Consider the following 16,017-nt stretch of genomic DNA (forward strand, 5'->3'; position numbering starts at 1 on the left):
GAGCAGGCAGGGGATGGGTGGGTACTGTAGTATTGGAAGGGAAGGCAGGGGTGGAGTGCCTGTTGCCTTCCTGACTCTCTGCAATTCAGTCACAGGCGAGGAAGGTCAAGGGAGGCCTGCCTCCCAGATGCCAATTGAGACCCCTTAAGTTGAGATACCTGTAGGTGGAGTTCCCTGCCCCTCTACTGAGTTATCTGTCCAGTTATCTGAAACCCCCATTTTCCACTGGGAATCCTGAGTTTTCATTTAATCTACAGGGGGATAGTGTCTGCACTGTCTCTGTTACTGGGCAATCTGAGAAGGAATCTGTCTTTCATGCCCAAATTCCCTGGTGGCTCCCAAAGGTGGTGTCCTAATTCCCTTAGTCTAGCAGAGCATCTACCTGTGTATATTCGGCTCCCTTCTTCAATGAGCCTCTCTCCATGGTGTCCATGTCAGATCCAATAGTGAGAGAGAATGAAATCAGAATAGTTTCTAAATATTTTTCTCTACTACCCCAGAATCCATAGGGTGAAATTCAATTTTGGCATTTTACAACCTGCCTGATATTCTTTCTCATCAACGTCACAGTCAAATTTCAGCCCTCAAGTTTCTGACATTAAGAAAACATCACCATGAGATAATCAGTTCACACCTGATTTAAACATTGCGCAATGAAATAATTTCAATGCAACATTAAACAAAGAGTTATTGCAGGCTAAGCAAAACTAATTCTGCATTCGATTCTCCCGAGGCCTCTTGGATCCTTTCCTGTGACATTAATATTGTCCCTTAAGTGTTGATAATGATTATGTCGATGTTTCAGATGACCTTTTTAATTAGACTTCGTGGTTCCTTCAGGAAAGCTGTTCATTATGGTTCATTTTATAAATACAAAGTGAAAATTTAATCAAATTATTTATAACATCTGAGGTACCAATTAATGTTGTCGGAGGTCAAAATTCACCTGCTATTACACGCTGGAAAGACCAGAGACTGCGCCAGGATCTGGGCACCACAGATTGTGGGCCTTTGTGGGGATTTCTGCTTCTGCCACAAAACAAAGGCACCTGAGTAAAAGGGATGGAGTTGAGACAGGTACTACTTGTGGGAGTTCACACGCCCTGGGCCTCGCAGGGTTTCGGAGTAAAGCTAGAGGCCGGCGACTTGAGCGAGGAGAGGCGTACTGGCCTCCTGAAGGATGGAAGCGGGCTCCAGTGTGGAAACTGGGCATAGAGATCAGGCTTGGACTACAGCCTGGAGCTTGGGCGTAGACTTATTTTTTCATGAAACTGCTGTTACTGTGTTCACTTTTACACTGTTTCTGGAAGGAGGCCTCACAACAATTACAACTTGTTTGCAACTAAATCTGGTATCAAATATGTCCACTCCACAGTTTATGCATTTTGGAATTGGCACTATTACATACATAAGCCGAGTACCCTAGTGAATATAGCCTGCTGTGTATGTTAAGGAAAGATATACTGGCATTGGAGGCAGTCCAGAGAAGGTTCTCTAGGTTGATCACGGGTATGGAGGGATTTTCTTATGAGGAGAGATTGAGTAGGATGGGCCTGTACTCATTGGAGTTTAGAAGAATGAGAGGTGACCTTATTGAAACATATAATATTCTTAGGGGGCTTGGCAGGGTAGATGCTGAGAAGCTGTTTCCCTTTGTGGGACAGTCTAGGACCAGAGGGCATAATCTCAGAGTAAGCATTTAAAACAGAGATGAGGAGGAATTTCTTCTCTTAGAAGATAGTCAATCTGTGGAATTCTTTACTGCAGAGGGCTGTAGAGGCTGAGTCGTTAAGTATATTCAAGGCTGAGATACAGATTTTTGATCATTAAGGAAATCAAGGGTTATGGGGACAAGTCAGGAAAGTGGAGTTGAGGATTATCAGATCAGCCATGATCTCAATGAATAGCGGAGCAAACTCGATGAGCCGAATGGCCTTCTTCTTATTGGATCTTATGGTCTTATTATTATCGCATTGGTATTTTAACTTCAAGCCCCTGATAGCCAATTATTTTGACTAGTTACCGTTTCTGTTTCCTGCTCTGTTCCGCAGATAGGCTTTGGTTCCTTTGTTTTTTTGATATTTTGAGATAGCTTGAGACTCCGAATAACCCTGAGCCCCGATGGTCACATCGTCTTTTATCGTTACGAAGGTGGGACTGACTTAGACTCATGATTGTAACTCTCTCATCTTGTGTCAGGATGATACCTCGGAGTCTGGGCAATCGTCAGCTGCTGCCACCCCGAGTACCACAGGAACCAAGTCCAACACCCCAACATCATCTGTACCTTCTGCAGCTGTCACTCCACTAAATGAAGTAGTTAATCCAATCTACAACGGGGACAGCAAAGTCAAGAACCAGCGAAAGCGGGCGAAAGGTAATAGCAGAAACATGGAAGTCCAGGTCACCCAGGAGATGAGGAACGTCAGCATAGGTGAGAGATTGCTCCTGTTCCCTCGTTTATCCGTGCTCATTGAGTTGAGGATTGGCAGTGCTGAGCACAGGAACGTTTTCCCATGTGAAACCCAGTCGTAGTGCCCAGGACTGCAAGTTCAGGGTGGGCAGAGTTTGATTACTGGGCTAGTTGGCCTCATCCATCTTACTCTGCTGTGTTAGGTTACTGTCTGGTAATAGCTTCCTGATATGCATTGGAACCCTACTATTGGATTTCTGCTCTGTATTTACACATTCCCACATACCTTTGCATTTAGATGCGTGATATTACCTATTTAAATCCACTGATTAAATTAGATTGGTACTTAATTTTCAATCTTGAATGTTCATTATAATATAACTCAATACAAAATTGGCTTGTAATACTTTTATGTTAATCATCTAATCAATATATTACTAACTTACTTGTAGCTCTATAGTTACTCTAGGGTGTCACTTTTACATTGTGATATGCTGACACTCCTCACTGTAACTCTGACATTGTTAATTACTGATGAAGTCTAAAGTCTATACCTTTTTGTGACCTACTTTGAGTTTATATCCTTATCCATCATGCAACCTGATACATTATACATGTTATTGTGTAAAAATTGCTGTTATAAGTGGGTGAACACTCAGTGGAATGAGATTTAATTTTGTTGGAGGTGTGAAAAGAGTGATCGTGGATCCCCCACCCATGGTGCACCCCACATAGTCTAACTTTTCATTGAAGCCAGGCCCTAATGTGTTTGTATGACACTATTTCAATAGGTTCCTGGTTAAAATAAATGGGCTAAAAGGCCAAATGCCAGAATGTCATGTGAATGTATTCAGCGTCATTTACTAATAATCTCAAGTCTTGTAACTCTCTGCCATATCACTCACCATGTGATTTACCACTTCTTTCAATGTACCACCCAGATGCACTGTGTCCGCCATATCAGTAAGTAATCCTTCAGTCTAACACTCTCCGATATCCCGTGGCTGTCTTAGTTCACAGAACATTGATGGTCAGTAGTTTAACAGTACATCTTTACCATGAAATTAATTGTATCCTTGAAATCATTTGCAGGAATGGGAAGTAGTGACGAGTTGTCTGATCTTCAGGAGATTATTGATTCAACCCCAGAACTTGATATGTGTCAAGATCCACGCTTTGAAGGACGTGGAGGCAACAGGTAGTTTCTCAGCTCAAAACTTCTAGTGATGGGCAATGCCAGTTGAGTGGGAGGTGTGTTATGATAATGGAGTTGGGTTTCCTCACACTCATCTTCAAAATAAAAACACCTGTTTTTCTGGGTGCTAAAACCAGGAACAAGAGGATGGAGACCTGTTGTACTGCCCTTTGCTTTTACCATGCTCTGGGATTTCTGGGGTTCCCTCCAAGGGGTGGAACAGGGCTCACATTGCTACGGTAATGAGGAAGCATAGGGTGCTTTCATCCCGCAGTTTAAATACCTGGTATAGTGGTCCAGTGCACTCAAAGAAGTTGACAGTGGGCCTTGCACTGGAATGCACCAGAGGGTTTTCGGAGGCAGCTGAAAATGACACAAAGGTGTGCACTCATTTTTTTCCAGGGACTCTCCAGATCTTCAGGCCTTGGAGCCATCTGGTGCTGTTTTCCAGCAGCAGCCAGATGACCTTGAAGTCGATGGCCAGGAATCAGCTGCAGCTCCCTCAGGCCAAAAGCTGTGTTCCTCTTTTCCTCTCTTGTTTGGTGGTGCAAGACCCTCCTTGACGATGGGGCTGCAATGTCCAGTCTGAATAAAAGAGATGAAATTTGTCTGGCTACAAATATTGCTCTGTTACCATTGGCTCTCAGTGCACCTTCATCCCAGCTAATGATGTTGACAGTCTCCTCAATCAGTAAAGAAATGAATGGTACAATTAAGTATTTCTCTCTGACCTCTGGTGCCTTTATTTAAATCGAGCCCAACTAATGGGGATGAAAATCACTCTGCTTTGATGGGGCGGTTTGAAGCAGTGACTGAGAACACTGTTTTCTCAACTCTGGCAAGTTCTATTCCAATCCAGATCCTCATTTTCATTTGTCTTTCCCCTGATTTACCATGAACTTGGTTAATTGTAATATAGACTGGAATTTTACGACCCTCTGCCCCCTCGACTCCCTGGGAGGAGGCTGGCACTTGAGTGGGAGGCATAAAATTGGTTTGGAGATTGGAGGGCTCTGTGCCCATTGCCTGCCTTCCTCCGCTGGTATTTTACCTTTTCTTTTTCCCCCATTAGTGGAAAATACCACTCATGTCACCACTGCATAGCAGCAGCATGAAATGGCTTGCTGAGCAATAAGCTTTGGCAACCTGTCCCTCTTTACAGCAATATTCAAGTTCTGTACTACCAAGTATCTATTCAATAAGATCATGGTTGAATTGATTGTGGCCTTAACACCACCTTTTCTGCCTGCCCCCCATAACCCTCTACTCCCTTGTAGATCAACAATCTGTCTAGCTCAGCCTTGAATATATTCAATGACCCAGCCTCCACTGCTCTCAGACGGTGAAGAATTGGGATAGCGCTGGGGAGATGAGATGAAACTCTTGTTGCCATAACCATTTTTACTGTCAAACTTAACAGCAGAACATTGCTAGAATGAGGCCTAGCCATAAGCGGGAATTGAGAGGGTTCGAGAGATTGCGCTGCCTTGATACCCCTGGAAGGTCACTGCTGCATGTTCCTGAGTGGGTCTCTGACATCGTGATTGTCTCATGTTTCCTCCATAATTTCGTGGTTCAGAAAGTATTAGAAATGAAATCACAGGAAGAGGCGGTGGGCTTTTAATTTTAACTTTCCGTCCTTTGACCTGCACGAGTGGGAAATCATGGGTGGGAGAGTGTAGAAACGGAATACGGGGGCCACTACTATTTATTAAACACACTTTGATCCGCATACAACTGTGTGTGGAGTTGCATTGAGTTGCACTGGAAAAGTTGGAAACCTTGCTGTCTGGTGCTGCACACACGTTTTTGCACCAGAAAATTTTGGGGTACAAGTTTTGCCATCCACCTCCTTAACATATGCTCATGGTGTGTGCCAAAGGTGGTGCAATGGAATTTTAACCCATTTTTTCTTTTCAGATATGGTAATTGACCTGCCATGAGTTTGCAGTATTTCCTTTGAGAATTTCGCTGTCTTGGTTTATTTATTTAATTATTTTACTTCATCTTTTCCCCCCACATATCTTCAAATAACCCTTTCTCAGTGCCAACCACTCGTCCAGCTCAGAGGGAGGGTTAGCCCTCACAAACAATTGTCACCAATATTGTTCTGTGATTAGCAACAAAAGGTTTGACATGAGAATTGGACTTTGCTTGGTGAGAGTGGTTCATGGCTCTCTGCCAATTCCATTGAATCTCAGGGCGGCGTGTCTTGTGAGCTCATTAACATCCTGCACCATGTGATGACCTGTTATGAATTATCAATGATTATAAAACATGTGTCCACATGGATAAAATATCCACCATGCTCTTTGAGTTTGACGTTTCACCCTAGCACCATTGTCACCCATTGCTCGTGCAAATGTCCGTCCCTGTATTCTCAGTAAGGCAGCTCTGTCACCATAGGTGCCTTTACAATGCGCTTCATTCTTACATTAGTAATACTATCAATAATGGATCATTTAAATGAAACAGCTTAAAAAAAAATTGCTAACTGATCTCAGAAATAGCATTGTTGATGGTAAGAGTGGGAATCTATGCATGTGTTCTTATCTTTGTTCATTTTTCTTGTGAAATTTGGAGACGGCAACGGTAATTTTCTCCTGTTCATATTGCTAGACCGGGTGTGTAAATCTTGCCCAGAAAAGTAATGTGTGTGTTGGCGATGGCAGCAGTAATACATGTCCACTCAACAGAATATGGTGGGTTGTCATGCCATGCTTGGCTCAGGACTCTGGGTCGGATGTGTAAGTCTGCTCTGTGTAAGGTTAATTCCTGTACTAATCTGACTGTTGTAAATTGGATAACTCAGCCCCACGCAAGGAATTGTAAATAAGGCGTTCGGGATAAACACGGATTCACTGTACCATGAACTTTCCACTGCTGGGTCAGAAGTCATCGGGGATGTGGACGAGGGGGCAGATCTGCTCGGTAAGTCAAGCATGTGTAAATTTGACAGGATTGGATTTGTAAACTGGGATTGACGTAAAAAAATAATCTTGATACAAGCAGAAATCCCAAATGATTTTCAATCAGCCCAAGTGAGGATGTAAAATGCAATTTACAAAATACCAAATTCTTTGGTGGCATGACAAAATGTTTTTCTTTTTTATCAAGCATTTAAAAAAAATGCTTATTACAATTTAGCAAACAAAAATGAAGTTTAGATTTCAAACTTCTGCAAGAAGAGCTAATTATTTTTCTTCACAATTCTTAGCATTTTTCAGGCAACGTTCAAGATTGTAGGGAGGCAAGAGATACGCTGCTCTATTGCTGGAGGTTCAATATTTATCTCGATCTCCAATTTTCCTTTATCACTCTATTTCTCAGGAAATGCTTCAGCTTCACTCTCCGCCTTATGACGTGGTTGAGTTCAGAGCACCCCCATGTGAGAGTCAGTAATACATATTCTACAGTGCAGTAATATTTATTATTGTTCTGCCTCAGTGAGTTTTGTTTAGTCGTTGTTCTTACAGCCACCATGCTGATATTGGTGAGGGTAGGCCCAATTTGATTAACTGAATACATTTAAAAGGCATTGTGACTTGTATTAAACTGATAAAATGTTTGCTATGCAATTTATATGTTGTTTTTCAAATGTAATTATAAATTTGGAGATTGTGGTCAGGTCTGATGTTGCCAGGTTTCAGCTGTAACTGTGTTTTTGGGGTCCTTTTACAACCTTTGACTGTCATTAATCCCTTAAACATTGACCAATATGTTCACTTTTTAATCTGAATAATTTCCAGTAAATGAAATGTAAAATGTTGAATACTGTAAAATAATGTACACAACTAAATCATTTTAAAAGGTTTTTTTGCCTATTCATTCACAATTGCCACTCCCATTGCACTCACTACTTTGCAACAAGGAAGGAGCATGCTGACCTGTCCTCATAACTATGTTGATGCCATCCAGCAACTGACTGGTAGAAAACCTGCAAAAATGACCTAGCATGTCTTATGCATTGATTTGAATTCTAATGGCACATTCATGATTGGTAATTCTCTATCTGGAGAACGATAGATTGCATTCCATCATTTCATAGAACAATGTGTTGGTGCTTAAACCAACTGCCCGCATCCCCTGTTGTATTGAAGTAAATTAGAAAGTAAGGTTCTTACTGATAAATGGATCCCAAGCTAGATGATGAAGTATGAAACTGGACGCAAATCCCTTTCTAGATAGATAGTTTATTTGCAGAATGCAGCATTACATATATCTGCCTCCTACCTACTAACCAGTGAACTAGTAGTCTGTCTTATTAGTACTCTAAGTACTTAATTAAACAATGCCCTACGTATCTTAACAATAGAACTAACTTATCATTAACACTTATGCTCTTAATTTGGGCTTGGGAGTCCTGTATTTCATAAAGGATCAGTGTGGAGATGCATTTTGGAGAGAAAGTTGATCTTGCCATGGGAAGCTGTGGGCTTCCTCCCAAAATTTCTCGGTCCAGTTAATATGCAATCAAATGGAAAGCCAACAAAATTTGTGCTCGAGCAATGACTGGACAAGACGATTTGAAGGAGATTGGCCTCTTGCTTCTCTGTGCACCCCCTCCCCCGACTCCAGGCCATGGATTTTAGTTTGGATTTCCAGCATCTGCAGTATTTTCTTTACCTTTTTATGATTTAAAATAGACCCATGTCATCACGTTACTGTTTATATGCTGCCAGGCCACTGACCTGTGCTGTTTGCCTCAAATTTGCTGCTAATTACAGAGCTGGAATTAAGGGCAGTGAGAGTGGGTCAGTGTTGCAAGTGTACAAACTGCTCTCTGCCAGTGGCACAGAACTAAATGTCTGGGTTGGTTAATGATTTGTCTCATTCTAATTTAAAGGGACAGACCAGTGGTTAGTAAATGTAGTTTGTTGAACGTCCAGAAAATAAATCTGCAAGGATTTGGGTAATATTTATACAAACCATGAATGGTTTAAGTACAGCGTTGCTATGGGGGGGACCTCAATTTACCATTTTTCCAAGATAGTTTTCCTGAGCTCAGTGCTTTGCTGTATCTAATATGTGAATGGAAACTCCAGCACTGTTAACTTCCAGTAATAAGGGTGCACTTTCCTCAGAAATGTAAATTAGAAATCCTTCCACAATTGGTGATCACTTGTAGAAAGTACAAATTGGTGAAGATAAGTATTTAAGACCAGTCTCAGATGTGTCATTATAATACTCAATGTGCTATAATAGAACAATACCAAAACTGCTGTAAAAATGATGATGGCTTAATGCATGTTTGCTGGGATATGCTTCTACGCCATCACAAGGGGATCCTGTCAGGTTGGTTTCAGCTGTCGTGAGAAAGGTACATCTATATGATTGGTGTGGGCTAGGATGCAGAAATGTTTTGCAAATTTGATTACGTTGACTGAAATATAGACTGCATTGCAGTTGGAGTTGTCCAACATGTGCAATTCCGGATCTTCGAAGGGAAGTCTTGAGTGGCACCTCTCCTTACTCAAAAATAAAAATCAGCGTTGCTTGCAAAATTTAACTTTGACACTGGCTAGATCCCAAGAAATCAAGATGTTGCACATTTTCACTGTATTTCAGCTCATCCAATTGCGTTATTGTTCCATAAATTCTATCATCCAGGTACGCTGATTATAACCATTGGTGTTAAAGCTGCTCATCTGATTATTATTCTTTAATGAGTTTCTGTGCACTAATTCATTGTCGACTGTATTGCTATTTCTCAGAAAGGGTCCCCTCTCCCCGCATCCCCCCTTACACCCCCCACCCCGCCCCTCACCATTCTCCTGGAAATTGGACCACTTTATACTTCAAGACACTGAAGCATTTCCAGCAGCCCCAGAGTGCATATGGTGAATTGCTCTGTTCAACATTCTCGGGATAGACTTTGCATGTGTTTGCCTTATATTGCTGTCTGACCTAAAACACCGTTTAGAATGAATGTCATGCCAGATATGATGGAAAAATATTTCAAATCACTAATGTGTCTTAATTAATGAGGTTAAGTGCACTGAAGTGGATGAAGGCACAGAACACAGCCCCACAACTGAATGTCTGGTTTTGATTAATGATTTATCTCATTCTAATTTAAAAGGACAGACCAGTGGTTAGTAAATGCAGTTTGTTGAACTTCCAGAAAGTTAATCTGCAGGGACTCTGATAACATTTATTCAAACAATTATACCCTTGTACAATGGCAGTGACATTCATTAACATTCTCGCGCCATTACACTCTCAAACATTGGGGATAATGTTGACCTTTGCCATCTGTAATTGTGTGGGTTCACTAAAGACATCCACCCTCAGTGAGGTTACTGCCCAGGGGGTGAAGCTTAACACCAGGAATTTCCTTGGGCTTTTCTCACTTTGCTCCAGTAACTTTGAAAAAAGCCACATTTGTGCAAATAATTGAAGTTTCTACTGATGTTATGCTGCTGGAAAGAAAAAAGCCAGAGGAAATTCCTTGCAGCAAATCATCCCAATGACTTTTATGCCCCAATATTGTCGTGCAGTGATATTTTCAGACAATAATACATCTATAACATGATAGTCACGCAATGTATAGTAATGCCTGTATAATGATAAACTGGTACTGTATTGCACTCACAGCAGCACATTCATACAGCAAGACTCGTATAATGATATACTTGTAATGATATACAAAGAAGTTGTACATCAATGCCACTATACAGTACTACATTCTTAAAGTCAGACTCATAGAGCAACACGTTTACATGACATTTTCATACAGCAATGTACCCGTACAGTAACACTCATATAGTAGCATATTCAGTGCCATTTGAATGGTGAGACATTTATATAATGACACTTTCACAGCCATGCAATTGTACTCTCTTACAATCATATATCCATAAAGACAGATGGTGGACAATTTCTTAGCTAGTGATGCTTTGTTGAGGAGCCAGACTGAGAGGCACATAATCAGTTTTACTGTGGAGGATATTCTGCTGAATGGCTGGCACTGCACTCCTTCATTGGAAAAAAAATGATATTTGGCACAGTTGCGAAATGTAATCATCTGTCTCACCAGTGAAAGAATTGCAGTAACACACCACCACCATTGCAGTATTCAGTCATTCCTTAGTTGTTGTTCTATTTGGATTTCATAACATGTGCCTAAATGGCAGAAGCAGCTTAATGACTAGTCACATTGATAATTCTATTTGTGATGCTGGACTGTTAAATTCAGAATGGGGCAAACTGCAGCAAAGAATATAGAATGAAAAATATGCTGGGTCAGGGTGGGCACAACATTTCTCAGCACAGTGATGCTGCGCAATAGATCAAAACAATCATTGCTAGCCTGAGTCAGAATTTCTCCTGTTTTTGATGCAGTGCTGCAGAGCTGAACCAGTCAGTGCAGCCTTTCTGTTTTCTTGTCTGTAAGGCTGGAGGATATTTTTTAATCATCCTGGGCTTTACATTCTGTAGAATAAACTGCTGAACAATGGATTAGAAATGGTATCAAAACAAAATGTTCTTTATTCATAGCAGACGTGAAAATCTTCTGGTTCCCAACCCATATTATCATTTCCTTCATTAAGATTCAGCAGCCGTCTATAAACCCGACTCTGCCTCTGGTTGTGCTGGCATCATTGACCATAAGATGTAAAGTAAGTGATTGGTTGACGCCACAGCAGTTTTGGAGCTTGTTTGGGGTTGGCACAGTAGGTTTGCTGGGACTGCATGTTGCAGAAAACATACTCAGCTTTGACACAAATCTCGTCCTACAAACTCACCACTGGTCTGGCCTTTATTATTCCATTTCCACTGTCATTGAAATGCCTGCAGGATCACTGATGTTTTTTTTGGTGATTTTATTTTTGTAACTTTAATTATTGATTGACCTTTTTGTTTTGCTTCCTTTCTCCTCCCGGCCTGTGCCTGCTTGCGCTGGACATCTCCATAGGAGAGTTTTCAGGTGTGTATCTCTCCTTTGATTGGTGTGTTTGTGTTGGTGCTGTACACATTGTGATACTCCCTTACCGCTGCAAAATCACTTTTGGCTTTTGGCCTGTGCCTCCTGTCTTCCTGGTTTGCTCAGTCTGCCCTTGAACTGCATTAGGAATGTAACACCTTTCTCCCTTCCCCAGAATCCTGGTGAAGTTGCAACCAAGGTTGCTCAGTCGTGCACGCTGTCTTCAAGGCTCTCCTCTCTCCTCCACCAAACAGCTGTTTTTGCTTTAAAACGTCTTTAGAATTATATGGTGGGATGAAAATAGTTAAGATTTTGACTCTTCTTTTAGCAGTAGGGCTTTGGACTCCTAGCCTATAGGGTGCATGTTAAAATCGCAGACTTAACCGGCATTCAAACTTGGCCACTTTCTTCAACTGAGCAGTACCAAACACATCCCGAGTTCAGTCGGATCATTTTATTGCTCAGTCTTGAGAGAAAATCCAAAGCCTGCAGCGCTACTCCATGTGTTGGAACTATCATAGTGTATCATTGATGTTGGCCATGGGCTGGAGCTCAACCCAGACCCCCTGAATGAATAAACATAACATGGCAATTTGAGTGGAGGGAAATAGGGATGGAATACTGACGATTTCAACACCTGCCAGTGATAGGAGCAAGAGTTAGCATTCGACTTTATCATGGAAGGACTAGCTTTCTGATCCCAGTTCAGGTAGTGTTTGGGGATGGGCTGGTCACCTTGGCTTACAGAACATTGATAAACCCCCGAATTTTCTCTTAAATACATATTGTGCCTTGCTCAGAAAACAGTTAATTCAAAACAGTTTAACTCTCCCTCAGAAAAGCAAAATACTGCAGGTACTGAAAATCTGAAAGAAAAGCAGGAAGTGCTGGAAATTCTCAGCATATCTGGCAGCTCCAGAGGAGAGAGAAATGGTTGGCGTTTCACGTCAGTGACCTGTCAGCTGATGAAAGGTCATCACTTTGTTTCTTTCTCCACAGATACTCCCTGACCTGAGTATTTCCAGCATTTTTTTGCTTTCATTTTAAGTTTTCCTTAGTTTGAATGAGAATATTATATATAATTTTACTGAAATGGGAGACAAGTGTACAAGTTAGGACAATGACCTTGGATTGCAGTTGTGTGAAATGCTAACCCTAAGCCCACCACCCCCATCTTCAATATTCCTTGTAGATCAAAACAAAACATGAAATTGCATCTCACATTTTTGACTTGACTTGAACAGATTTAACACAAACCTTAAGGCCAGGGAATATGCGGATGCAGTAATTCTACAATAACTTTATACACGCAGAAAGCAAAAAGATTTTCAATATTGAGTTCCTGTTTCGACTAAAAATCCTGTTGAATCTTACACGTTTTGACCCAAGAAAAGGCCATCAGAAGAAACTGGTGCTTCCGTTTAAGAGCCATTTTTCTATCGTTGCCACCTCCCAGAAGGCCTATTTACAATTGCCCAAAGTGTCTTCAGAGCCGCTCCCTGTTTTCCACTGTTGTAACTTCACTGAAGGCGATAAAACCAGGTTCCTGGTGCACTTCTCCCAGTGGAGTAGGAGCAACTCTGAGCAAATTCTGGCCCAATATTTCAGTCACTGAGTATTTCTGGCACACACTGGCACGTCTGCCAACTTGAGGTGCTCATTCCAGTTGCCCTTCTCGGGCTGACTTCTTGGATATATTCTGACATTCTGAAGGTGGAATTAGTCGTCTGCGCCGGTATACAAAACAGACTCCTGGCGTGCTGGCAGCCTGCTTTTTACACATCACTCAATTTTCTTTATCATTACACTCCGGTGCAGGAATGGGCTGCCGATTCACTATGAGCCCATTTTGCACAAATGTTTCAGCCTCCCGCCACCAAACACCGCCCCCCCCCCCCTCACCCTGTAAAGTTGCAGTTGCTGTCCATTGCATTTTGTGCCCCCCCCCCCCCCCCCCCAGCGATTGGGGCATTCACCGGCACTGTAGGGATAGAGTTCGTTCATTTTACCTCATAAGGTGTATCACAGTGCAGCAGAGCAGTAAAAGTTTATCAGCAGTCAGATCTGTATGAAGGCTGACAAACAATGAACTGGTGCATAACCACTTCTTTCTCTCTTTTTTTGCTTTCTTCCCCGCCCTTAACGGACTGCCCTCTTAGTACGTGATGATTTCTTCGGTAAGGTTCCTGCCACCATCTTTTCCTCTTTCTTCATACATTTTCATACACTTTTGGAGTCTTTTCCTTTGCTTTTGTAGTTTAGTGAAAGCCTGGGAAATGGTGCTGCTTGCATTTGCCCCTTTCGGTTTGGGTGTCTTTGCGTTCCTAGTTTGTGATGTGTCACTGCTGTTGGCTGATTGGTTCCTTTTGTTCACACATTAATTTGATTCCCAAATTTCCAATTAATTTTCAGACAGATTAAGGGTGATCAACTGTAGAATATTGTTGTCGTGGACGTTTCAACATTAAATCCATCGGATTGTCTTTAAAGAAGGTCATTCATTTGACAGATATTTAAATTTGATTAAAATTTACTCACTGTGACCCCAGAGCAGTTATTTTGAATCCAATTTTTGACAGAGAGGGGATGAATAAAAGGATGTTTGCTGATTATTGATCAATTGAAATCTAATTGTACTTCAGTTTGCTCTGACTGACAGTAATCTGAATCCAAAATGGCACTGGATTAACAATATGTGACACTGCCTCTGACTGCTCCAAGCACCTATCAGCTTCGACAATAACTAGCACTCACTTTCCCTTCATTTTCTAATTTTAATGAATGAGCAGACATGAGAATAAAGCAGGAAACATTCTTTTACAAAGAAGTCTTGCTTAGTTTCTTCATTAAAGTTAGTGGATGGCAGAATTAGATCGTCGGGTTGCTTGATGTTAAAAATTGTGTTAGAAGTTTGTGTACAGTTTAAGAATGATCCAATAATGCCAGTGATGGAGAAGTGGTTTAAGGAGACTTTCCTCTATAGGAACCAGGGTTAGAGGATGTTGATGGTTTTTGATTTTTGGAGGTGAGACTTACCTACGTCACCCACATTGACATGTACTCTACCTCAGACCTCAGTGTTAAACCAGGAGCGTTGAGAGAAACATGCAATATAAAGATAGCCTCAAATTAAATATTTTGAACAAGTATTTAACTTTCTGACAACAAATTAACTCTTTAATGAAACCAATGTATAATCTACACATTAGCATCACTTTGTGCTCTTATGTATGCAAAAAGCAAATATTTTGAAACTGTGTAGTAGTGAACTGTTGTGACTGAGTGAAAGTCAATAGTCATGCTGCACGTTTCAGGTCCTGCTTTGTAGCCCAGAAGAATAGTGTTTACCTGAGCAAAACTCTCCCATTTTTAAAGAAGTTTCATTTTGAAACAATTTTATTCTTAAAGCAAGAAGCGTTTAGATCTGCTTTGCATAGATTGTATGAAGCTTGGAACCAGCAATTAATTTCGTGATTCGGTATCGAGTTTATAAGCAGACAGCGAGCTCTCCTGCTGGCTCAAGTGCGTAGCCGTGTGCCTCAGGAAGGTCCCAGGTTCAGTCCTGATTCTTTACTGGGTTAATTGATCTTGATTAGAGGGATATTGAGGCAGTCACTGAGTGGGTTTCAATAATGAAATGATGCAGAAACCTAATTTAACTTGCAAATATAAAACATGGCACAAGGAAGTGGTTTTTGCAGTGTGCTTTTGAACTGCATATCCTGGTATTTTGGACTTCCGTTGGCTGCTGCAAAATGTAACTGGCATGTTCGATGTAATGCTCGTTATACTATAAACCCTCCTTTGAGGTTTGATTTAATTCTCTGACCACCGGGCATTCTTATTGGCCATGACAAATTACATTTATAATTTACAGTTTCAGTAAATTTCTCATCACGTTGAGGAATCCCGGGTGTTGGTTGAAAGAACATTTCCCACAAGACTTCCAGTGTCAGCATTTGTGTTCTTGGCTCAGACAGAATAGACGGATGTGAAGTAAAGCTCTCAATATTATAGTGTTCCTTTAGCTCAACCTCTGTGGAAGATTCCTTGCTGCCCCTGTGTAATGTTACAATTTTCCAACGCATATTATTGTTGCTACACCTTTGAATGAAATTCTTCATTTATTGGATTGTGACTATGCAAACTAATTTCAGCTAATGAACAAAGGGAGAACAAAGGCTTTCGTTTCATCATAACTGGGAAAGTGAGGAGACTTTCATTTCATTGTGACTCTGTGACCCTGTGGTTAACTAGGATGAATTAAACCCAAGATCTCAGAATTGCGAATGCAGTTTGCTAATCTACTACAATTTGGTCCCTCAAGGGATATGGGGAGTGGGCCGGAAAGTGGAGTTGATGCTGAAGATCAGTCACGATCATACTGAATGGTGGAGCAGGCTCGATGGGCCAGATGGTCTACTCCTGCTCCTATTTCTTGTGTTCTTAATCAGCAGTTCACATTTGAGTTACAATACTGTT

General features: G+C 41.3%; 1 protein-coding gene across 8 annotated transcripts in view; it reads left to right on the forward strand.

Moving 5' to 3' along the window:
• Positions 1-16,017, forward strand: part of mapk8ip3 (mitogen-activated protein kinase 8 interacting protein 3) — a 195,222-nt gene that overhangs the window by 78,394 nt on the left and 100,811 nt on the right. For 4 of the 8 annotated variants that reach the window (XM_041206011.1, XM_041206015.1, XM_041206014.1 and 1 more), the window contains exons 6-9: positions 2,200-2,434; positions 3,506-3,611; positions 6,421-6,539; positions 11,527-11,538. In XM_041206011.1, the coding sequence (XP_041061945.1) occupies positions 2,200-2,434; positions 3,506-3,611; positions 6,421-6,539; positions 11,527-11,538 (472 nt within the window). The remainder of the gene's footprint in view (positions 1-2,199; positions 2,435-3,505; positions 3,612-6,420; positions 6,540-11,526; positions 11,539-16,017) is intronic. The other 4 variants (XM_041206012.1, XM_041206018.1, XM_041206019.1 and 1 more) reach the window with 2 other exon arrangements.

The sequence above is a fragment of the Carcharodon carcharias genome, chromosome 15 (genome assembly GCF_017639515.1).
Source record: "Carcharodon carcharias isolate sCarCar2 chromosome 15, sCarCar2.pri, whole genome shotgun sequence".
NCBI classification, from domain to species: Eukaryota; Metazoa; Chordata; class Chondrichthyes; order Lamniformes; family Lamnidae; genus Carcharodon; species Carcharodon carcharias.